The sequence below is a fragment of the Lissotriton helveticus genome, chromosome 5_1, assembly GCF_964261635.1.
Source record: "Lissotriton helveticus chromosome 5_1, aLisHel1.1, whole genome shotgun sequence".
Lineage (NCBI taxonomy): Eukaryota > Metazoa > Chordata > Amphibia > Caudata > Salamandridae > Lissotriton > Lissotriton helveticus.
Window position 1 is genome coordinate 463,640,500 of NC_136065.1, and position 26,040 is coordinate 463,666,539.

A 26,040-nucleotide genomic window follows, 5' to 3' on the forward strand; every position below is an offset into this window, starting at 1 on the left:
TGACCAGAATGACTGCCCCTTCAGGAACCAAGAGAAAGTCTTCAAAGACAAGCAGACAGACTCCAATTTCCTCCAATTCGACGACCTCCTGCTGTGCAATGGGGGGACTAGGAGCCCCTGATAAGACACACCCCCCATCCAGGCCCCCGATCCTGGGTCCCGATCAAGATAGACTGGCACCCGTCGTGACAATCATTGGGGCAGGAGGGGAGAGAGAGATACCCTTCAGGACATGCTCCCTGACAACCCACCAACCCAGGTCCATCCTGATTGGAGGGGAGAGAGGAATCAGACAGGGGAAGACAATTGGGTGACTAATGCGCCAGGATGTGAGCCATCAGCTTGTGCAAATGAAAGCGAGCCCTGGGAACCAGACACTTGCCACCAGATCCCCCCGAACCTGGAGCCAATCTGCCGCCACCTGAGTGGGCCGGGCCATAAGACCCAGAATGTGGGACCGGATCTTTGCCACTCACATCTGGCAACATGACCATGCCTAAGCCCGTATGCGCTAAGGACATGCTCAGCCCCAGCCATGCTGCCCCTTTTGTGGTTTCCCGGGGTTTAGGTAATGGGGGTTGTCCCATAATCTACTCCAGTGAAGAACTTCTATATATTGGAGAGCATGGTGGAAACAAGGGGGTGCTCTTTTTTGCTAAATCCGCTTCTTCAATGGCAGACTTCCTGAGCAATGGTCTTCTTGCTTGTGGTCTTCTTAATGTTAGATCGCTGCCTAAGCACAGTGTGGAAATTCAGCTGTTGCTTGAATCTCATGAGCTTAATGCCTTGTTTATGACAGAGACCTGGACGCACCTTGACTGTGAGGTCGATCCCAGCTGGGCCTGTCCACCCGGTTATAAAATCTGCCATAAACCAAGATTGAGTGGGAGGGGTGGTGGGGTAGGTGTGATCCACAAAGACACTTTGAACCTGGTTGCATGGATGTAGTTGCAGGATTTTAATTATTTTGCTTTGCCATTAAGAATGCACGTGGTCGTCTTAAGGGGGATTATTTGTTATAGACCCCCTGGGATTTTTAATGTTTATCAGTAGCAACTACTACTGGAGACTTTCACCAATATGGCCACCACTTACCATAGACTAGTGATTCTGGGAGATTTTAATCTTTGGTTAAATGGTTCCCTTGATTCAGGTTACTTTAAAGTTCTTCATTCATGCGAAGGCCTTGGCCTTTTTTCAGCAGGTGTCCAAGGCCACTCGGGCACCTACTTGATTTAATTTTTTCAGAGGCCCATCTTCTTACTATGGGGGATATGTTACCAATGGATTGGACTGACCATTTTTTGATCAAATTCTTTGTGAACTCTGCTACTCATTATACTAGGGCATTAGGCTCTTCGAGTGAGTATGACAAACTGGAAGACTCTCCTGCGTAAAAGGGGCCCTGTTCCCCTGTTTCAGGTTTAGGATTGCTTTTCTCCAGACAAGCAGGTAGAGGAGAATTATGCTTCTCTCAGCTTGAAGATTGAATCTGTTTTAGACCTATTAGCCCCTCAAAAAAAAAATCACAGAAGTAGGGGGAAGACCTTTGGCCCCCTGGTTCACGCACAGTGTGAAGACCTTGAAATTAAAATTTAAGCAAGCAGAGAGGAGGTGAGACTATTTGGATAAGGACAAGCTCATCTGGAAATCCAAGATCGTGGGCTACAAAAAGGAGATTAACAGGGTTAAGGCAGAATACTTTTCCAAGGTGATTCTTAATTCCCCCAACAGCTCCAGAAGCATATTTAACATCTTGAGCAGCCTCACAAGTCCTGACTGTTCTAAGAACCTGATACCCCCCCTCAAGAACTTTGTGAGAACCTGGCTCGGTTCTTTCATGATAAAATTAAATCTATTATTGATGGAAAATCTTCCCTCTGTTGCCTCCTCTAGCGCGGGCGTTAGCGGCGCGCAGCACAATTCTTAGCAGATTAGATTATTGTAATGTGCTTCTGCTGGAGTCCCCGAAACACCTTTTAGACAGGCTGCAGAGAATCCAGTCGGGGGCTGCCAAGTTAGCTCTAGGGTTGTCTAGAAGGTCCTTCTCCGTCTTGGCTCTGGCACAGCTGCACTGGCTCCCGTTGAGACAGAGTCCAGTTCAAGTCTCTGTCTGGTGTTTAAAGCCCTTCATGGGCGAGGGCCTGTCTCCATGCAGAGAAAATTTGCTTGGTATGTCCCTATGAGGAATCTACGCTTTATCGGCTAGATTGGTGAAGATACCAAAGTTTAAGAAAGTTAAGTCGGGGTCAGATCCTTTGGTGTAGCAGCCGCCAAACTGTGGAAGGAACTCCCTTTGGAGATCAGACAAGTCAGTGACCTCCTTCCCGTTTCCCTAGATTTAGTTGGCTGTTTGTTTTTTATGCACCAGATATACTGTCCTCTGAGTCTGCCAGCGCCATGATGCCTGTTAGGTGATAGTGCGCTATACAATTAAAGTAAATAAATAAATCTGTACAAAACCGTGCCCCAATAAATTGATGGTCTTAGGCCAGGAAAAGAAAGGACTTTTCCAGATTTATAAGAAAACTGTGCCCTTGCAAAATGGCCAGCACCACCCCCTGTGCATCTGAGAGCCAATAGTCTTGTGGGAGCGTGAACTAATCAATCGTCCAGGTAAGGGTGAAGAAAGATCCCCAGACGGTGAGACAACACCACAAAAGTGACCAATAGCTTCATAAAGACCCTCGGGTGGACTTCAGACAGAATGACAATACAGCAAACTGAAAAAGGTCGTTCCCCCATCTCAAATCACAGAAATCTCTGATGATCCAGTGCCATGAGAACATGCAGGTAAGTGTCTTGGAGATCGATGGAAGTCAGTCTCGGAGGTTGACCAGGGGAAGTATGGACTGTAAAGTCACCATCTTGAAATGAACTGTCACTCTTCAGATCCACAACCGGCCTGAAATCCTAAGACACCTTCTGAACTAGAAAAAGAGTTGAAGAGCAACCCTTTCCCCACTACACCATGGGAACCAGAACAATTGCCCTCTTTACTAGAAGAGCTGAACCCTCTCTAAAAGAGCAGGTTTCTTCTCCAGGCGCCTGGGGATAGGAGTGCAGATGGTGCCCCAGCCAGGAGGCAGATTGAAAAAGTCAATAAGATAGCTGTTCCTGACAATGGTCAAGGCCCATTGATGCTTCATTATCCAGTCTCCAGGCTTCCTGGAAAAACAAAAGGATGCCGTCCACAGGAATTGACAAACCCTGTGCAATAGATGAAAGGACTTCCTCCTTGAGGAATGTTGCTGATCTCTGGCCCCTGCGGAGGCAGGCGGCTTTTTGGGCTGGAACTTCCCCAGACGATCTGAAAACGGCCTGGAAGGTTTCTAGGAGTAACAAAAGGAAGAAGGCTTATCCCAAAAGTGTTGAGAAGAATAAGGTTTCCCTTAGTATGGCAGAGCATGTTTACGATCCTTGAATGCCTTGGAAACCATGCTGTCCAACTGATCCCCGAACAGCAAGTTACCCTCAAACAGGATCTTTAGCAGAGTAGACTTCTCCAAATAGTCCACCTTCCAATCCCTCATCCACCAATTCCTTCAAGCCAACACCATGGAACTTGTTGCCACGGCTGAAGATTTTAAGACATCCGAAGACATGTCAGCCAGCAACTTGGCCTGTTGCTCCATGTGTACCAGCAATTCAGAACAATCAGTCTTCCCCTGAATTGCCGCGGCCAACTTCTCTAAGTCCGAAATAAAAGACTTAGCCGAAGAAGCCAAATAAATCCCAGCTTTCAGTCCGATTCTCCATGGATAATGCCTTCTTAAGCACCCCTTCAATCTTTTTGTGGGTAGCATCTGAAGGCGAACAATCTTCAGTATTTATGGCAGTACGACCAATCACAGTGGCCAGAATGGATTCACTTTAACTGTGTGGGAGAGAGTCCTCGCCCTTCTCCAGCGAATCCAGCTTCTGAGGAAACCTGGAAACAGAGGAGCGTTCCAGGTCTCGCCATTTACCATTAAGTCCTTAATTCTACCATGAAATGGCATAGCAAAAGTGGGACATTTAACATATTGCGGAAACATGCCTTCTGCTGCCTCCGAAGATGGGAAGGGCAGAAAAACACAAATTCTCCTGGATGTGCTGCAGAATGTTTGGGATCTCCTCTCTATGCACAAACTTCCATGTAGAGGTGGATGAGTGGTCAGTCTCTGAAGCCGATGAATCCTCAGACGAGAGACTACCTTATACATATTAGGACGCGAGCCCCTGCGCCCAGGCTTAGCTCTCTTCTAATGCCCTGGCTGCAGCCGCCTCAATCATAGCCTGGACCTCAGTGGCAGATAGCAAAGCCAAAGTTTCAGCTGAGCCCCTGAACCTGCTCCAGCGAGCAGGAATAAGCTCATCCTCCTCAGAAGGCAAAACAAGCCTTCGCTTGGATGCTTGCTTCCCCATCATTACAATAATGAGCAAGGAACAGACTGCCCCCTATAAGTAGGCAACAAACACCTCAAGGAACCATCCATAAGAAAGACAAAACAACCTGCCATAGTATAAATAAGGATGGTTGTAAAACAATCAATCCTCAACATACACAAGTGCAGCAAAAGGAAGTAAAAATTACCTTACGCGAGGCCCTTACTATAAAGGTGAAACTGCTAGTGGAGGAGTCGCGCCATCCGGCAATCGCTGCAGCCTTTCCAGCTGGTCGCCGATCCAGAAGCACAAATCCGCCACTGGGAGCTAGTAAACAGTTATCCGGCTTGCAACAGACATGCCGGCAAGAAGCGCACTACGTTTCCCCGGCACAGTGCATAATTGCCTGCACGCCAATCGGGCCGGCCCTGCAGTGCCCGACAAGCACCACACATTCTTTGCCGACCCCAGGCGGAAGCTAAAATGCCATAAATGAACAAAAAACTTCTGCAGCACCACACTCGGCCTGCACGTGGAACACAAGTCTTAACCCCTTCGATGCTTGTGACGGAACCGTTCCGTCAGCAGCCACGGCTGAGCTGTGCTAATGACGGAACGGTTCCGTCACGACCGCACCCTGTTCTGGAATGTCCAGCACAGGGGCGGAATCGGCGCCGCACGGAAGCGGTTAAAGGAAGACAAAAATAAAACAGAAGGAAAGAGGGTAGTTTTTATTGATGAAGAAAAAAATCACGTTGTATGGGTGTCTGATGAGGCAGGAATGCCTCTATGTTGTAATGAAGGGAAGCGAGGGAGGAGACGATGAGGCAATGAGTTTCCCTTCTACATGTTGCATGTTATGAAGACTATTAAGCGTTGATTATTTAGGAGTCAAAGTAATGGGGAGTATGAAGTGGAATGATCAGACAAAGAAAAGTAAACTGCTACAGGAACAGAGAAAATGCTATTAGTAGGTTATATAAGCAAACAAGTTCCCGTGCAGTATCGCCAGCTCTGGGAGTTAATCGTGGCAAAGCACAAGGGGCAGCCCTACACAGAGCTGAGATTTGGGGATGTACTGTTGCTTCCCAACTCTATTCTGCAGAAAATGGATTTGCCAGAAGTCTGGGTTCTGTCCCCAGAAGTACACCATTAATTCTGCTGTTTTATGATCGAGGACTCAAAAGAATTGTTGATCTGGCCACCCTTAGACCACTCGTTTACTGTATTCGGTTATGAGCCACTTCTGAGCTGAAGGAATTCAGAGATTGCCTTGGTGAATTGTTGCGCATAAGGGGTGCAGTTAATACTCTGGGTTAAATTTGTCTTAGACTGGTTTAACAAACTGAGATGGACATGGTTATGGATTAACCCAGAAAGAATGTGCAAGACAGACCATAACATCATAAAATCTAGTTATTGGACTTACATCCAAGATATCAATTTAAATAATTATTCAATTGGTAAACTAATAAACAGATTTTTAGACAAAGCCATTTTCTCGTTACGAGGATTTTTTAGATTTCATTTCTCCCCCCCCTAGCCAAAAGTCTCTATATCGGTTTTCGATTTGGCACCCTCCCGTTGAGTACAGTAACAAGTCAATAGCACAAGGCCCCCGGTATTAACACTTGTCCGGCATGTGGCCTGGCAGATGAAGATGAGGCTCACATATTATTCTTCTGTGCGAGTTACCATGTCCAAAACCGGAAATGGATGATTCCTGTATGCCAAAATCTGAAACTAACAAAACATATAGTGGCCCTGAGAATATTAAGGAATGACTCCACTCCAGTAATAGCTATTGCTATGAGCAAATTGTTACTGACAGTATGGCATAAACGTGGTAGACTATTGACTGTGCCCATAAATGACTAGATAAAAAATGTTGAATTACTTTTTCTTATTTATATTGTTTTTACATATACAGCTGGAAGATAGTTTTTTTCCACAACATATTTTATTGCAGACATCCAATATAATACAAGGGCCGCATAGAGCCTCCACAGCGGAGACATAGGGTCGCAAATATATGTATCAACATTTTACGTAATGATAGAAGACTGATTCCACGAAAAATACAATGCAAAAAATGGCTACGGACATAACAAAATAAGCAAACAAAAAAGAAAGGAAAAACAAACAACTGTGCCACTTTATCTCCGTTCAAGAAATATATGGATCTTATATACAGAGAAAGCATCTGCCATCTGTGAGAAGTTGGCCTGATATGCAGTGCTCACTATTCTAGTGATCACTATGTATCAGTCCAAACAACCCTTATTGATGATTGGTTGTAAGTCAACCTTATAGACCAGCTATCCTAGTAGCATGGATACGAGCAGTCTAAGGCTAAGACTCTAGAGGGCGTGTTAAGCCAGCTGTTTTACCATCACATTACCCCTTGAACACCAAGTGAAAGGACACCACACAAGTTGTTATGAAAATAAACAGATATTTATTTATAACAAGACTACCCTGAACTCTTTATGAGTCAGGGAGCTAAGCACACAACAAAACTCTTACGAAAATACTTTAAGTCGCACAATTTACACAAATGCCCTAGGGGCACGAAAAACCATATACACAGTAAGTGGAATGCGAACTTGCTAGCAGGTAAGTAATACTTTTCTAGACTCAGGAATCGCTAGGCCTACAATTCTAAACACTGGGATTAGATGCAGGAGGCCTGTGGACGTTGTGTGCAGAGTGGGAACTCTCACGCGTAAGGCGGGAAAAAGTCTATGGAGGCTAGCAGTTGCAAAGTTACTGTTCTCGGGCGAACCCGACTAGGTGGGTCGAAAACGGGGGTGGATCCGAACACTTAGGGTGTTGGACTATGCTGAAGCACCAGAGTACTTGGTTTACCTAGCCCAGGGGCTGCGGCTGCATAGGGTTGAAGTTGCGTCGGAAACCCACGTTGAAGAACCAGGAGCCTGAAGAAAGAGTTGCTGGCAGGCGGCCAGTGAAGAGAGTTCGTGGAGATCCAAGCCTGGATCAGGAAAGAAGAAACCTGTAAGCAGAGGGGACCAAGTTCTGAATCACTAGCCAGTGATTTGAGTGGGCACCAGGATGGCACCGGACGAAGTCACCTCAGCCAGGTGAGTGGGCGCTGCTGGGCTCTGCACTCTCTCGGACCAGGAGGCGTTGTCGGCGACCAGGATGGAGGTGCGAGCTGTCCCACGAAGGTTCTTGCTGTCGACGTCGCTGGACCCTGGATTGGGCAACAAGTCTTGGCAAATGCAAGGCCCACGCGGTGGACCTAAAATGGCGTCTTGAGTGGACCAGGAGGGTCCAGGGTGCTCCTCTTTTGGAGGGGAGCAAGGGCTAGTCTGGAGCAACCAGACCAGCAGTAGTTGTCGTCGTGGAGCGTCGTGAAGGGGTCACTAGCCAACGGGCAAGTGACCTGGACAACGCGGTGAGCAGCAAAGAGCAGAAGGGCCCCACGCAGATCTCGTGGATGCAGGAGGGCTGAACTTCGGTGCTGGAGCTGCTCAGGGTCGGGGCTTCTCTTACCCCAAAGCACTCAGTCGAGGGTCACTCGGGAGTCGTGCTGGACAAGCGTCGTGCAGTTCTGAAGATGGCCGGTCCCTCGAGGTCTCGTCGCACCCACGGATCACAGCTGGGCTGATGTAGGTTGAGGTCAGAGGTGCCAGGGAAGCCGGTTCTCGTCGTGCTGGAGCCGTCTTGATCCGAAGAAGAGACTGGCAACAAACCGCGATACTTGGTTGGTGCCTGCTGCTGCAGGGTGACTACTCCTTAGTCACAAGGGAGAATCTTGGGAAGAAGTCTTGAGTTCCTTTCGTGGAAAGTAGTCTCAGGATTCAAAGATGATCTGATTTGGAAGGGGGCCAGTTCCTACCTTTATCCTGCAAAAAGGGGCTGGCACGCGACTAAGTCCTGCCCTATGGGTGGGACTAGGAGGGGGGTGGTTACACCCCTCTCCTTTGGCGGGCTTTCCCCAGGCCAGGGGCTGGAGTGCCCCTGGAACTGGTTCCAGCCGGCCTATGCACAGTGAGCACCGGGGTGCCACTTGCAGTCACCTTCCTCTAAAGCCCTGCCTACCTAGAATACACAAAATCCTGTCTGGGACGGTGCTGGCACCGCCCCTGGCAGGAAACCCTTTGTCCTTGCCTCCTGGGCTGGGAGGACTCCCAGCAGCAGGAGGGCAGACTTGTGTCTCGGTGGCAGCATCCATTTTGTGGAGCTAAGGCTCTGTCTAACTTTAACCGGGGTTACAGGTTACATACATGTCGTGTCCCTCTAGAAGGGTGGAATGCTAACCCCGTCGCCAGAATTGGCGAGGGGTTAGTATTCCAATTCGTATGACACCTTACTCGACATGTTTTGATAAAGCGATACCAGAGTTGGCATATAACCGCGAGGATTATAATGCACTTAAGAGTATATGGTATGCGATATCATGGAAACGGCTAAGGGATGGATCCCGAAAGCCGCAGACAGGCTCAGCTCATGCCAGAGCACTATCTCACACAATTCCAAGCACTCTGCCTTCAGGATTGTTAAGGCCTGCCATAGGAGTGACTGATAGGAGATCTGTGTGTCCATTTTTAGGGTTAGATATAGGTATACTATATCTAAAGCAAAGGGTGATTACACCACCTCGCCCCAGCTGTCGTGCAGCCAGTTGTGTCAGATCTGGATGGCCAGCCAGGGGTGGCATAATACATGCTGCAGCCCCTGGTAGGCCCTGGTTACACCTATGCCCTGGGTACCTAAGGTACACTGTACAGGGACTGATAAGGTGACTCAGTATCCAATTAGATATGTACCTAGGGTACATGGAATCCATTTTACAGAGAGAGCAGTAGGCCTGGGGTCCTGAATAGCAGGGCCCCAGGTCAACTAAGTCAGAAAACCAGCAAAACACCAGGCAAAAAGTTGGGGGCAACCATAGTCAGGGATCTACCTTCCTACACCACCTATGATCAAATTGAATACCAGCCTTGCGTACATGCCAGTCTAGTAATATCAAGGTACTGGTTCCTCAGCTTCGTGCGTGGTGGGGGGATGTTCCAAATACAGTCCCCTATATAGTCAGCCCACCTCTTCCAAATTTTGTAGATTTTACGGGGGCACCCTCTGGCCTTAAAAAACTGGCGTTCATGGCCCATACAGAAATCTAGACCCCTCTTCCACACCCTTAGCAACGGTGCAGATTCATCCTTCCAGATCCTAGAAATATCTTGTTTGGCTAGTGTGAGGCCCAGAAATAGGAGATGTCGTTTACACCTATTCCCACTTATGTCCTCTGTAATATGTAATAGGGCCAGCCTAGGTGAGGACTCAATAGCCCATCCCAGCACCTCGGAGAGGCATGTGAACACCCCCTCCAAATCTTTGTCAGTACTGGACATGTCCACACGGAATGTAGGAATGTACCCTCCATGGATTTACAGTGTAGGCAATGCGGAGATGTAATGAGTCCGGCGCGCAATAATCTGTGCCTGGTATAATCGGCTCTATGAAGATATTTAAACTGGATAAGGCGCAGACGGGCGGCGATTGCTGCGTCACATGGGGACGCCAGGGCCTCCACCCAATCATCCTCCTCCATGGGGCACCGATCCTTCTGCCAGGCCTCCCTAGTTTTATGTAGTGTGGTGGGGCTGTTAATAAGTGTGCAGTATATTTTGGTGATTGTATGGTCTCCCAGATTGCCCATAAAAACCCTTGAAAGACTCTTGAAATGGCATTAAGTGATGTGGTGTACTGCGGCCAATTGAATAATTTAGGCCGATATATAGTGGATGTAATTTTTTTTAGGTTACCCTTGTCATGTACCCTAGAAGGCTGTGTGGACAGTGCAGAGTTTTTAAATTAGTAGACTACCTCATCGAGAGCTAGCTGAGCACTTTCATAGTCTGCTTCAGTAGGACACATTTCAGAGATTCAGGCAGCCTGGCAGTGAATTTCTCAAATTTTCCATTATTAACTGTTACAACAGCGCTATCAGGGCTGGTCTGCTTCAGCTGATGATTAGTTTGAAGCACTGGGAGAATCTTCTTTAGAGCACGAATGGTAGCAGAAAGGTAGACCGGTACAACGTGGTTTCTGATTACAAAAAGAAGAGACAGCATGCTCGACATTACGGTATGGGTTGTATTGATATATGATGTGTATACCACACTGAGTTTATGCCTTTTCTAAGAGGTGCCTTTTGATGGCCTTTTGGTTTTCAAAGCAAAACATGTTTGTTTTAATATTTAAAGACCGCCATGCCGCAGCAAAAGAAACAAAACGCAGAAGGATACAATATAAGTTTCATACTAGAATGATAAAATACAGAAGTTAAAGAAAAAAAAGTAGGCTGCCCCTTTACTGAGGATTAGTAAAAAGAAAAACATTTTTGAAGCAGTACATGTCTGTTAAGGAAAGTTGCTGAAGCTCTCCTATGAAAAGTATAGGAGGGTGGGTGCAGAACCATTAAGCCCAAGGCCTATGAATTTCTGTGAAATATTCGAGTCTCCGGGGACACTCGCCACATTCTGCAAGGAGGCCACATCATTTTACCTCACGCAACTTGCCAAGCACCATAGGTTTCAATGCCTCTGAGGTGCACCGCAAGTTTTAGACAGTCACCACCTACTAAATCCCTAATCTGTTGAATAGGCTGTGCTATAAGATTTTAATTTGCTATAGGGTGGTATGTATTTTTGTTCAAAGGAATCCTAGGCCTTTAACCAGAAAGGCAGTCTGTTCAGTCTGCAGAAAGATGTTTCCCCAACAGTAAGTCGCATTTCCCTTAAGTAAGGTTTTCGGTCTCCCCACCTTCCACCAATAAGAGTACAGTTCCTTCCTGTGCAGTAATATGCAATGTAGATAGGGGTTTAGGATAACTGCTTCTCAATTACTAAATTGCACACTTGGTGGTTGTACCCAGTAGCTCACCGTATACCAAACACGTTTGCTAAGAGTAAAAGCTGCAGTGTGTTGGCTGCTTTCATTTACCAGCACCCCTTCATCAATTCACTCCACGCGCTATACTCAAAGTGGTAGCTTTAAACGGGAGCTCAGTGAATGTGCAATAAATAGCAACTCTTCGATACACCTTTGGGCGGGTGGCCATAGTCACCATCAGCTTACAGCTAAGCGAGCGCTCCTCAGTTACAGTCTTTCTTTCATTTCCCACTGGGTGGCCGCTTCCAGGAGCTGTGCTCAGGGACATTTTAAGGATTTTGGGGGCCCCAAACATATTTTGCGGCCCATGTTCAGATCGGATTTGAATTTATGATCCAGTTTCAGCTATTTCATGCCCTCTTTGGCCTGGTCACTGACCGTGCAAAGACTCACAAGTCCAAATTCTAAATGAGTTCACATCTAATATTCAGGGATAGTGATGTGTGTTTTCAAAATTGTAACGGCTGCAGCAGCTCACTAATATTACTGCAATAATCTCTGTAACACCCTCAAATTTCTCATATGTTAGATCCTTTTTGGATCTAAAATAAACTTTTTTATGGATATTGCATTAAACAACCACAATACTTGTCTGCAAAAATGTATGTGATAGACTATCATGCATCACCCACTTTAAAAATAAATTAAAGGCATATGCTATTTAAACCAATCTGTTTAAGAATTATTCACGGTACTAAGGACAAGACTCTCTGCAGAACAGAGCTGGCTTTATCAGGGGCTCCCTGAAATGTTTGGGCCCTGGGCCAGAGCCCAGTTTGCCCATGCCTTAAAACGTCTCTGGCTGTGCTTCGTTGGCTGTCAACCAAACGGCCATGTCCGGTGGTCAAACACTTCAGGTAATCGTGCTTCTTTCACTCTCAAACACTCCGGTGTGCCGCACAGAAGAAAGCCATGCTTCACCCCCTCAAGTCAGATGTACATTCCGGACGGATGGCCACTTCCGGCTACGACGGCAAACAGTGTCATCTAGAAGCACGGAGTAGTTTGACTTCAAGAGGGGTTTTCCCAAAAAAGCGAAGCTAAGAATCTTAATGCTAGTTCTTCGGGGCTGGGTTTTAAGAGAAGAATGCTTCTCAAGGACTAACCTGCACATTTGTGTATCAGAAATAAATAAAACAGACAGTACGACATTGGAAGCCGTAGGAGCCCTTGTCAGGCAAATGTACAATGCTATTAATAACCCAAAGAGACAACTATGCTAAAAAGCTTCGCTCTGGCCTTGCAGACCAATACTCAGTCTACGCAGCCAGCTCCGAAGCTCCACAACTCGCACGGCACACTCACGGAGGGGTGGGTGGGTGGGTGGGAGGGAGGGAGAGACGGACCACGGCGGTTCACGCACGTCACTAACCTGCTGGAAAAAAGTCTTAAATAAGAAACCGAGCGAAAGACGCCTGGAGATAATGAACGGAAGCTGGGAGCTGTCTTTGTAGTGGTGAGCCACTTAAGGGGCAGAGGAGGAACCTATAAAGAAATGATAGAAGGCTTCCTGTAATTAAGCAGCGCCAGCGAGTCATTAGATCGAGTCAGGCGTTCGCTAGCTCTATTAGACAGCAACCCCCTCGTGCTTCGGCAGCCTCACGAAAGTGTGCCATTTACCGAACCCATTTATCATCCGTTCAGAATCCCCCCTCGGTGGTTTGCGTGGCAGAATGAGAGCTCGTCCCCCGAGATGGGGGGTCAGGGCTGAGGCACTACGCTGGCCCCAGGAGGATAAGCGCACCCTCAGTCAAGCCCCCACCCCTGCTTTTGATTTAGCTCTCTGCCAAATTTTGCGTAAACTGATTCAGCTTGTAGCGGTGCCTAAAGTTCCTATGGAAAAATGAATTGGGGGGGGGGGGGGGGGGGGAGAATGGGGGTTAGGGGGGGATAGGGTTTAAAGGCACCCCCCCTTCCTTTCTCAGCATCCACTTGACGGATCAGCCCAAAACTTTCCATGTGGAAACTAGTCAAAAGGTAGCAAGAACCTTGAAAAGTCCGTGGAGATTTGTCAAATCGCACCGAACTTATTAGCAACACAAAATGCTTACCTTCTGTTTATATTGCCACTGCCCCCTACCTTTCTGTCCAGGGATTTTCAACATCCCAGCGCCACCATCAACCATATGACTCAATATACACTCACAGCAGCCTTCTCTAAATTCTAGATCGCCACTAATCTATTTGGACTTTAACACCCCCACCCCAATTCCTTCCTCTGTACTATTCTAAACTAACCTCCAATGTCATCTGAAAACTTCAGCGCCCCTATGAATCATTGTTTCTTCCAAAATATTAAATCAATCTCGTTGTTTACAAAAAATCCTGCTCGACAAAATCTATTACATCTCCACCAGTGGGTCAACAAACTGGCTTCCTAGTTTTTTGCAAAATGTATGCCAGTAACACAACTCTTACTGAGAAATTTGACCGCTGACAATTTAGCCCATTTCAGCCACAATTCTACCGGTATTCAACCTTCGTTACCTGTTTGACAGTAGGAGGTAGTGAGTAACAAACAGGGGCAGCAACCTAGTCTACTATGAACAACAGAAATGCAAATCCTTTCTGCCCAGTTTAGCAAAATTGTGCAGCAGGAGCAAATGGACGGCATGCTGAATGAATCTAGCATTCATCCCCATTCTAGAGATCTGGGTTAAATCCATTGTTCTTTTGCACACTACGCCACCCCAGTTTGGACCCAGCCACATGCAAATCAGTCATGAGCCTGCTCTTCATGGGAACAGTACAGCCCCAAATACCAAGCCGGGTACTCCCTGTACCGGAAACCAACATTCTGGGCCCTGTTTCAAAAATGGCATGTGGAGCAAAAAAACCTCAATTTAGGCCCAGAAATTTGTACTGAGGTGAATATTTGACACTGATCAGCATTCTGTCCATCAATTGTTCTTTTTGCAGATTAGCAAATTGTCATGGTATTCCTCCGAGGGCATCCCTCCTAGATAAATCGTATGTCATCACCTTTTCTCTCTCTCTACATCACAGTTCACCAACACCAACATTTGCTTCTAACCTACTTGTTAACAGTTCACAAATATCCGTCACGTCACTACCCAGTGTGCTCTTCTTATACTAAACTAACGGTCACAGCTCACTGTCACTCGACAGTAGTGCTCTGCCTTTTTACTAGACCCAGCTAAAGCAAAATCATTCTTCCTGTGAAAACTACTCGATCCCCAACCTCCTCTGTTAAGCGATAAACCTTGCTGTCCACTTCAACAGACACATGCCTTTCCACAATCAATGACAAATACCACTTCACTTATACCACCAGCTCAGCCTCTGCAAGATTAGGACACAACACATTCTATTTGGTGATCAATACTTTAGCCCCCAGCAACCTGGACGAGTTCCAGCCTCATGGTCACCCACAGCACCATTTTTAGGTCGAGCCTAGCGCAGCGCGCATGCACTGCTCTATGGGAGGCTTCTTGTAAGCACTCAAAATTTTCCCCTAGACTTCTCCGTGCAGGTCTGGCAACTCCCACACATTCCATTGGCCTTTGCATCTGGCTTTCAATAATGAAAGCACGCAAATGGCCAAAAACTGGTTCATGTCCCCTGCTTTATCTCTAAACGTTCACTACGGGGTTTGGGTCTCAGGAGCGAGCAGCGGCACCGGGTGTGGTAGCTGCATTCCTTCCTAGTCATGGATAATTAAACAGCGCGGTGGCTTTCACTTTGGAGGCGCGCCTGTTTTCCTTTGCTGCTTTGCTTGTTGCAGGTTTGTTCTGGATTTGTTTCTGATTCTCGTCTGAGGTGTACTTCTTTCTGTTTCTTAACTCACACGCAGATGTCTCGTACACACGAGTCTCTTGGAGACTCCTTGTTTCTGGACTTCTCATACACATTTTTCTAGCCTTCCACACTTGTGGTATATGTGTGCGTAATACATTTCTATAACACCACACTGCCTCGGACGCACAGCTCGTCGCACAGAGTTTTCATGCACATGTTCCTAGCAGTGCACACCCCTGTCAGGGCGCTGTTAGTAATTAAGTGCAGCGGAGCCTCTGCTAGGGGTACACCTTTCAGCTCGCACACACTTCGATGGTTGCACACTTGATGCACAAACTCCTCTCTTGTGCACACCACTGACTGCTCACACTCCTCTCTAGGCACTTCTTTCTATTCATGCATGCACACTCCTGTGGCACACCAGGTTCACGTGTTGGACCAAGGTCAAACCTATGCTTAGCCGATTCATTGACTCACTTCCAACATTGCTTGGCACTCATTTCCACCCTGCAACATGTCCAAATTGGGGTCCTTTACTCTCCATGTAGCCCCTGCGCTGGTATGCTAGTCCCTACACCCTTGGACAACTAACTACCTTACTGCAAACTTTCCAACAAGGACTGAGCCGGCACCTCCCTGTACTTGGTACTCTGCAATCCCCCCTCCGGCCAGATAGGTCCAGGCTGCTTGGTGTACTGGCCCACTCCGTATCCGAGTCTCCACCTGTAAGGCCGGGGGATGGAAGCCATTAAACTGGGTAAACGGGGCCCCGGCCATAGCGCTGACATATTGGGGTGCAGCTAGAGCTGTCTGCATAGGTCATGTAGCAGTGCGTCCGATGTTGGTGCAAAGATAGGTCTAAAGAGTTTTTGTATAGCCTGTCACCACACTAATTCGGCAGTAGGAGGAAGGGTGCTGTAAGACCATATCACCAGGACTTTAAGTGGGCCAGGTCTCAACGGGTCTGAGCACCGGCAGTTTTTTTCAAGAGGGCCTTGTCGAAACGGGTCTCTTTCGGGCTCTGTTTTTGTGCCTGCTGTCACTGCAGTCCGTTTTTTTCCGGACTGCAGTGACAGCAGGCACATGGATGTGCCGTGCTCACAGTGCTCACTTCTCACCAGTGGAGAAGTTAGGTATGACGTCAAGCCAAGTGAGCGTTTTAGGGGAGGGAAATCCTTGAGTCATTTTCTCTCTGGATTTCCCTTCTCTTTTTGAAACTCGGGAGTAGCAACACTGTCCTGGTATCACCAGGGCTCTAAGTGGAATTTTTTTCAAAATTATACACAAGCCATTGTTGCTGCTCATTTACCTAATGCAACCAACAACTATTGACAAAGCCAATAGTCTTGACTTCTTGTAGGTATGATGTTACTTGAAGTATCATATCTAGATGCAACGACAAAAACAGCAAAATACAAGTCGGGTGGCACACTATGCTAAGCAGAGGTTTTTTTGTTTAAGTGTTTTAAGCCACACCCTTCATTACATTGGCCACTCCCCTTTGAGAGACCCTCCTGTTTTTTCATCCCACTTAAAGCCCTGAGAATCACTATGAAATCAAGTAGAGGGTAGGAGAAATGTTTTCAATGGAAGGCTGGTGGGGACAGAGGGGCAAACTGGGTTTTCACCGCGACGCTAGGGGAGCAAAGCCAATGCCCTCTTCAGCTCTAGGCTCGTGTTCTACTTTACCTTCTGTACAGAATTTGAGAAAAAAATAGTAATTACAAATAACACGTTCGTAAAAATGTAACGACTGAGCAAACACGGCATCATTATTTACAAAAAACAGCACTAAGAATTCCATAGCAGGTAGCATCACCACTGCAAAAACGAAAAACAGATAGCATTTTAAGTGCCTGCCCTTCAAATATCTCCTTCAAGAGCGCCAGTCTCCACAGTGACCTAAAAAAACGGGCAGATTTCGATGTAATGCATCCTTATCCTCCGCCATCCCTTTCTGTCGCACCTCCCCCTCCCCCCCCCTCCTTCCCTCCCTCCCCTCATTGCATGAGCAGTTCTCATAGACGGGGCGGGTTGGCAGACCACGAGGGGAAGAGAGGAGATCAAATGGCTCATTAAAACCTTCCAAACACACACACACACACACACACCGCTGCAGATGCCGTCACCATGCTGAAAACCCTGTGCAGACAAAAGAGCTGCAACAAAAGCCAACTGCTGCCAAAACACGGGAACAGCTTGAGCTCACAGCCTCCAGAGGCAGACCAGGGAGGCCCTGCTGTCTGCAGGAGGAGGCTCTTTCTGAAAGCAGATCTCTTACACCGACTCCTGGGGCCCAGCTGCAAACCCTCCCCTCGCTGCTACTAGTGCTCTGCCACATTATCTGCGTTTGTACCTTTGCAAGAGGCAGCAACACTGAAGAATCGCCCGACAGAGGCACGGCAGCGGGGCTGACTGCCCCTGCGACCCCAGTATGTGCACACGGACAGCCCTGGCTCTGCGGAACCGAGTGGCACCTCTCGCCCCCTCACACATACCTCACCACGGGAAATCACGGAGACCGAGATGGTACAGGGAGGAATAACCAGGGCCACGGCCAGGGAGCCAGAGGGCTGAGGCACTGATGTGCCCAACATGGGGAGCAAGCACCCTTTTCTTGTTTGTTAGTAAGAAGGACGGGCAAAGGCAAGAAAGGAGGCCAACCGCACCAAGAAATACATCAAAGTAGTGGGAATGGCTCCGAAAAACATGGGCACGTAGGCCGCTTGCCGTCTGATTTGTCTGTGAATTCAAATGGGACAATCCGGAGCCCCCCACCCTGATCCACCCAAGAGCTGGCAATAGCTCTGCAATGGTGGGTAGGACGTTTTCCTATCTACTCCTAGAATAGAAGGAAGCACAATGAAGTGTGCACTGAAAGGATAAAATCCCAGCTGTCGTGAGCTGTAATCTTATCAGTTACACTCATGGTGATTGTGCCCCTGGCCGTAGGTCTTGAGTGGGGTGGCATTTCAAACGAGTGAGCAATAGGATGTCAAATTGCACGCCTAACTAGAAAGGGATGGGGGAACCCCAAAGCAGAACAGCATATGCAGCCTAAAATAGGCACAAGACCGTCTAGCGAGGGCACTTGGATTGGTTAGCGAGTTAAGCCTAGCGGCTGTATTACAAAAATAGGCTAATGCCGGAAGAGGCCTTCTACCTCAGCTGATAGTTCTATGAATTTTAATTCCATAAAATTGAACGTATGAATGAGTTATTAAACATAGCATGTTTTAATATCAGTCCAGCCTGTGAGCGGGCTGTTTTTGATTTTAAAGATAGTAATAGAACTGCGACAGCTGAACTCTAGCAAACCGCCCTCTAAGCTTGAGATCCCAGCTATGGTGTTCATGGACATGTGGCATGAGTGCGTGGGTTACAAGAAGTGCAAATGTGCTCACTCAACATAGAAGCAACAGTTTGATCCTTTGGAGTAAAAGAAGATACGCAGAAGATATTAAGATACTGGCAGTACTTGAATGGTACCAATGAAAACTGGCGAGAAACAAGCAACTGTGTACCACTAGCCTTAAAAATTGGAGGTCTCATTCACACACTCAAGTGTTTCAGTGTCGGCAAAAGAAGTGCCACAATGGAACTCAGCAGACAAGGGTGGTGGAAGAAACATCTACCTGGGTTTACTATCAAAAATGTACTTCACCACCTATAGAATAAGTAGAACTGCGCCACCCACCTACCTCTCATTTTCTGCCAATCAGCATCCATTGACCACTGTGGCATTTAAGGTCTCGACTTTCCATCCAAATTTTAAAAATCCACACAGCATGAACCAAAGCAGTCCACATCTGCAAAACGTGGTCCATACAAGTGGGAAAAAAGCGAACAATCCCTTATGTGCTCAGGCAAGAATACACTTCTCTGCAACGTTTGAGTCACCAGCAATATCTGCTCCAAGGAAGACATCTCTTCTCCTCCCAAATACTGATCTGGCAGTCACTGTATTTTTCTTTTTCGTCCATAGTCGTGTATCTCTACTCTAGTGGATCTCATGACTCCGAAACATCTACCATAAGATAATGACAGTTGGAGCAATCTAATACTGTGTGCTTTCAATGGGTTTCAAAGCCCACTTGACTCCTTATTCTGATGCTTTTCCACACCTCATGTCACTTCACTCAATTCCTTTCGGTCACATCGGAGGTTTCCGACTCATAAAACTGCTGCATTAACACATTTGTTTCAACAAAGCAGTTAAGCGGACTTGTTCTCAATACAACAGATAAAACTGACTTAGTGACTGAATACATATATATGTGATCAAAAGCAGCATTTGGACAGCATAAACTCTACATACGTAACAAGTAACATCAGACAAATGTATGGCTGCTTCAAAGTAGTCACAATTGCAGATCATGCAATGACTGCATAATGAGCACTTGTTCATCAGTAAGAAGAATACACAAAATCTTGGAACAAAAAATAGTTACTTACTGAAGTCTATGAGAAAGCGCCCAAAACCGTGCCGTTGATACTGGGGCATGATCATTATGCATGAGACATTATACTTCTGCTGGCAAAGTTTTTCCTAGGAGAAAGAGTGGAAGTCAACTGAGCGGTCATTTGTGTGCTTTGAACATGAGCGCAGAGTATGCCAAAAGTGGACATACGCAAAATTCAACCATACATGGTTCACAACATTTAACTACAGAAGTCGGACTGCTTAATAGATAGGACAACAGCACTTCTTAGAACAGAAAACATGTAAGGATGTTGGAAGAGGGCACACGTTTCTAGAAGAGTTTTGAGAATCCAGTTAAGGTTGGTTTTGGCACACAGCTAGAGCAAGAACTAGTTTGGTCTGGCATAAGTGTACTAAATGGAGCATTCAGAATTATTTCAAACCACTCGCCAAAGATTTAAAGACAGAAATGTGAAACACTGTTGGGCAATGAATAATGACATTAACATGTAGTCTAAAAATTCTAAGACATGAGGCAGGGCTGGGAGAAGTCATAAGAAATATAGGTCAATTCTGCCATAAAGGCAAAGCAACACACTTACCTTTGAGAAATATCCCACCAGATGACATCCTTTAGAGTCATTCTTCGTAAGGACATAGAAAAGGAACGGTTCCACATCATAATATAGGGTTTTATGGTCGAGGAACAACTTGGCTAACAGGCAGAGATTTTGGCAATATATCTTGCTCAGGTTCCCATCAACCTAGGGAAAATAAAAAGATAGTTACTTGCTGGAAGAAATGGCTAGAACATGAACAATCCATAAACCATATGTAACCTAGCTGAAACCAAATCTGAAAAGCAATGGTAGCCCTATATAAAAGAATGACAGAAGAAAAAAACAGCGTTTCTGACCATCTAGGTGTTCAAAAGTGTGATATTCACTCATAAGGACGAAACAGGTACAGCTTGAAGCCGTTACTTAAGTTTTACTCACAAAAAAACGCCTTAGCAGCCACACCATCTTCAGAGCAAACTTCACTAACTGCCTTATTCAAACGATGCCTCTCAAGTTCCAAAATATCTTAATATTCTGATGCTTGCATCACTGATGCTCATAAACTGAATCTACCACCAAAGCTCACATACTCTCCACTTGGTACACACAGAAGAAAAAATGTGTTTTCAATCCAGAATAGAAAATAGAACCATCCCATAAGGCCATGACATATTCCACAGAAATGGTGCAACGCCGTTCTCATCACCATCCCAGACTCTGACATTACTCAATTGAAGAGTATCTTTCATACAGGCATCAGACTTGTCAAACAAATGACCACAACAGCCTCAGGAGAACTACACCGACTCCCATCCACCATTCCTACAAGCCACATCCTTTGTGACCTGCGGTTTCATCTACACAGTAGAGACCACAAAGAAGACCACTTCCACAATATGATTTGGCATACGCAAAATACAAAAGGGAGTACGAAATAAAGAGGTGAAAAAGAGGACAATAGCCAGGGGTGAATTGTCTCACGCATACATGCACGATCTGGAATAACCTACCAGCCTAGACTCGCTTCTTTTACATTAGGAAGTAGATGGAATCTGATCTTTAAGGAATTTCTCATTGGTCATTAATAAAGATGCTTACAGCGACTTTAATCTTTCTAACTGTTCACTAGACTCGCCACTTCCACCCAGACTATGTATGTACACCATCATAAACCACTCTTCCACTCCAAGTCTTTTGGCAGTATCCTTTGTAGATCTCTAGCATTAAGACAGACTAGCAGCATATGTGTAAGATCATAAGTCCACCAACTCCATCCAGGACAGAGCATCCAGAGTTCAGAAAAACCCAGCACTGTCAAAACAGCTGGTCAAGACCATGGGAGGATGTGATTATGGCGGTTCAAATAAGAAATAAACTCTTGGGGGAAAAATCTAAACATCAAGCAGCCATCAAGCACACAAGACACATTAAACGTACATGCTTACAAGACCACCGTCTGCCAATAGCTTTCTAACATGAATTACAAACCCAAGCTTTAAGTATCCCATAGACCACCATGCTAAGGTGTAGAAACTAAATGGGGGGCGCTACCAACCAGAATATAAGATCCTTAAGTATTGCCCGGCGATGTCGCCTCTTGAACCCACAAAGAAGTTAAACTATTGAAGAGGCAGGCGCTGGAGACTGGAAGGCAGGAAACAAGGTTTTTATTTTATTCTCTCCGGAGGAGAACACAACGAAACGGACAGAAGGTATCGTTCTGAGGTGCTCTAACTGCATCCCTGAGGCCTGGCCTCTTATACACACGTTTATCTGTTTATTGCATGTAACACATTTTCGTCGATACTTTGATGTACGGAAAGACATCCTTAGAATCCCCCCCTTCCCACGCAAGATTACAGTGGAAGTCCCCGCCCCGTTCACAACAGGTGATGATCGTCGCGCAGCTGGATATTCCGCCGATCCACGGAGTGTGTGGGTTTCGATCGGATCTCGTGGGATGGGGGGGCTTTGATCATCTCGGGGGTCCTTTGAGGAGGGAAGCTTTCTATTGTACGGGGAGGGGCAAGGGATTGGTATCGGCAGAGCTGGGTGTCGGCCTGGGAGCGGGGAAGACAAACGGGCACACGGGGAAATGGGGTTTGCATCAAAGGGCCGGGGATCATAAATGGGAAGAGGGGAGGTGTCGCGCTGGGAACAGGACGAGGGTCTGGGGCAGAGCAGCGCTGAAGAGGGGTTTTATGATTCGCGGCAGGTGCAGGCAGGGGGGTTGTCAGTATGCGGGGGATGCCGGCGAAGTTAGGAGTGGGAGAGAGGCGCGCTGGCTCTCGGCGGGAGCAGGGAAGCCATGGTGTTCAAAATGGCGGCTGTTTTACGCGCACAAAAAGGTTAAGGAGAGCAAGAGGGCGCCGATAATGTTGACGATTTCAGCCTACTTTCAACAGTCCTCCCTTTTCAACATATCTAGCCAACTTGCTTACTCAATGTCAATTTTCATCAAATTCCTAACTTCGGTATCATACAATGCTCTCATATGTTCGCTTCCAATGTCCACAGTTTTGGGAAAAATACAACTCGCACATAAAGAACACATAGGTGGTAAACATTGAATTCCTAAGCATAGGCCACATATTACAACTACGGGAATCAGGATAATGGTGAGCAGTCTCCAGCCCCAGCTTTTGACGGTGTCCCAGAACCAACCACCAAGCGACCATTCTTCTTGCTCTTGGTGAACTTCCGAAGAGAGTCTGTGAAGATGTTCGATGGCTTTGTACACTGAGGGTGAGTTGTCCGGTATGTATGTACAACAGCTGGACCCAATAATGCGGCATGCTCCTCCACGGTCCGCCAGAACCACATCTAGAACGAGGCGGTTCTGAAGAGCCACCAAACGGACCGCTTGGAGTTCGGCAGTGTTGTTGGCAAAGATGCCCGCTGTGATGTTCATGGTTGTCTCGACTGCCTGAGTCAAATGTCGGATGGCACGGCTGTTTGCCATCGGGCCCCAGAGAGGGACGAGTCCTTTCATAGCATCGAGGAACTGCGCCCCTGTTGAGTCGGCTTGCTCAACGTCTTTGGCTCGTTTCTGCCTGTGGTGATTCGCTGGGGCCACATAAGTTGGAGGAAGGACGAAGGAGATGTAGCAAGTGCCCCCCCAGCCTTTGGGGAGCCAGGTGTAGGCTTTCGTGCCGCAGATGAAATACATGTTTGGGGATGACACAAAGGAAGGTGGATCCGTGGAATCCAGAGTTCTGGTAAAGCGGCAAGCGCTGCGACCCACCAGCTGTGTCCCAAGTCCTTCTACACACATGTGGCCTGTGACGTTGATGACCGTCAGGGCCACAGTCAGAGTGGCAGCCGTTCGTTTCCGCAGATAGGAGAAGGTGGGTCTGGTTGGATTGTTGAACACCTGCATTTCGATTCGTTCTTTAGCCGGGATGTCCATTTGGATCGAGTCGCTGGGGGTCAGCGGGCAGAAGTGTGTCTTTGTCTTGTTTCGCCCGGCCCCATGAGAAGAATGTGCTGCAGTTCTGCTGGAGGTGGCATTGCCTGTATAGCTCTCTTGCAGGAGGATCAGCCAGGCAAGGCAGGAGCCGTGGACAGAGAAGGGCGAAGGGATGAATGGTATTGAATGTCCAGTGGCATGGGGTAGTAACCCACAGATCCAGCAGTTGGTGGTATTGGTGGCAAGATTGTGCTGGTGAAGTAGCTGCACGAAAGAGTTGTTCCAAAACTCCTTTCGCCTCTCTCTTAGTTGAGGAGAGAGCGAAATTAGATAATGTTCCTTCATGGTGGTAGGCTGAGCAGTGGTTAGGAATGTTTCGTGAGCAGGTGCGTGTTCTTCCATAATCCAGAGCGTAGTCATGAGGAGAAAACAGAGGAGGATTACGATGAAGAGTGCAATTGTCTTTGAGCTATGGAGTCTGTCTATTCTCGGATTTCTGTAGTGGGTATTTCCTGCTGTCTTCGTCGGCTTCTTATTTGGCGCTTCCATCATCTTCTTATCTGGCGCTTCCATCATCTTCGTCTTCAAGGTGCTCGGTAGTGGGCAGGACCACAGACTTAGTTTTAGCTTCTCTCCAGGTAACCCTTGGTAGTTTGGGTCACCGTTCTGAGATCCTTTAACCTAGTCCGTGGCCTACTTAGCCGAAGCTCCCTCCTTTCGACGCAGGAAATACCCTTCTCGAGATGGCACAGTGGGGTCAGGATGTTTTGAAAGTTCAAGTGTCTCAGTATCAGGGTAGCAGTTCAACGATGGTCGGTCCTGGTTCAGGAGCTCTTCTTGGGTGTTGACGGTGTCTGTCGTGGCCAGGGCTGGAGAGACCTTTTTGCAGTGATGAGCGTGCAGCCAGTGTTTCTTCCCCTCCACTCGAAGTGCGGTCCGAGTGGTGATCAGCACTTGCCAGGGGCCCGTCCACCGGGGTTCCAAACTCTTTGATCGCTGAAAATTTCGGATCAGCACGAAGTCCCCCGGCTGGATGGCGTGACCCGGACCCCTGGAAGCATCGGGGATGGCCTGCTGCACCTGCTGATGAAGGACAGACAAAGTTTCAGTCAATTTGTACAGATAATCAGACATTAGGACATCCGGAACGTCATGAATGGAAGTTGGTTTCGGGGCAGACCAGACGCTCATGGGTCGACCGAAGACAACTTCATAAGGGGTTAAGTGATGTCGGGTGGGGGTAGAGCGCATCGATAGCAATGCCAATGGGAGGGCGTCTGGCCATTTCAGGCCCGTCGTAGCCACTATTTTGGCCAGTTTAAGCTTTAGTGTGGCATTGTGTCGTTCGACAAGCCCAGCAGATTGAGGGTGGAAGACTGCGTGGAATTTCTGTTTAATACCCAGCCCATTTAGGATGAGCTGGATAACGTTGGCTACAAAGTGGGGGCCATTATCACTCCATAAAACACGGCAGAGGCCATAACGGGGGAAAAACTCCTTTAACAGAACCTTTGCAGTGGCCATAGCGGTGTTGTCACGGGTTGGATATGCTTCCACCCACTTGCTAAATGCGCACACCACGACGAGTACATATTTCAGGTCTTGGCATCTGTCTAGCTGGATGTAGTCCATCTGCAGGACTTCAAATGGGTGGTTTGGGACCCCAAATCCCCCCCGGGGTACTACAGTTCCTTTCCCGGGGTTGTGTTGCAGGCATATTAAGCATTGTTGGACCAGGCGTTTGGCGGAATCTGGGATCTTGTCATTGTGCCAAACCCTGGAGACAAGTTCGATCATGGGGGCTGATCCTATGTGGGCAGGGGAGTGTGCCATGGTTAATATGGGAATCAAGTACGAATCAGGTAGCAACCATCTGTTCGTGTCTTTTGTCCGCCAGCAGCCTTCATCGTCTTTCAATCCCACCCGTGTCCATTCAGTCAATTCGTGTTGTGTGCTAGTCGTTTGTATGTCTCTAATTGTGTCCTTGGCGTCAGTCCAGTTTTCTGCTTGTGACCTGGTCACGTACATATGTGTTGTCGTTCTATTTTCAGCTGTCGTTCGGGCGGTGATGTCGGCTAGTGCATTTCCCTGTCCAATAATGTCTGTTACTTTCTTGTGTGCCTGGCATTTGATAACGGCAAGTTTGTTGGGGAGGAGGACAGCTTCGATTAAGGCGGAGACTAAATCCCCGTGCAAAATGGGTGTGCCGTGTGAGGTCAAGTATCCTCTCTCCCTCCAGAGGAGCCCAAAATGGTGAACCACCCCGAAGGCATACTGGCTGTCAGTGTAAATGTTCGCTGTGGTTCCTGTTGCCAGGATGCAGGCTCGCGTCAAAGCAATCAGTTCCGCTGCCTGGGCAGATCGCTGGGCGATGCGGGCTGTTTCTACTACAGTTCGAGCCGTGGTGACTGCATAGGCAGCGGAAGTGGTACCATCGGGGAGTTTGATGCAAGAACCGTCCACCCACAACTCCCCGTCGGGGTCAGGGAAAGCTGTGTCTCTGAGATCGACCCTACTCCTGGTCTGTTCGTCCGTAAGAGTCACGCAGTCATGTACGGGGTGCACATTGGGATCGTTCTCTGGCAAGGGTAACAGAGTTG

General features: G+C 47.4%; 1 protein-coding gene across 3 annotated transcripts in view; it reads right to left on the minus strand.

Annotated features, from left to right (window-relative positions):
- The window catches only part of KAT6B (lysine acetyltransferase 6B), a 491,853-nt gene that overhangs the window by 49,677 nt on the left and 416,136 nt on the right, over positions 1-26,040 (minus strand). For all 3 annotated transcript variants that reach the window (XM_078642736.1, XM_078642737.1, XM_078642735.1), the window contains exons 11-12: positions 20,074-20,235; positions 19,504-19,597 (exon numbers count right to left, since the gene is read on the minus strand). In XM_078642736.1, the coding sequence (XP_078498862.1) occupies positions 19,504-19,597; positions 20,074-20,235 (256 nt within the window). The remainder of the gene's footprint in view (positions 1-19,503; positions 19,598-20,073; positions 20,236-26,040) is intronic.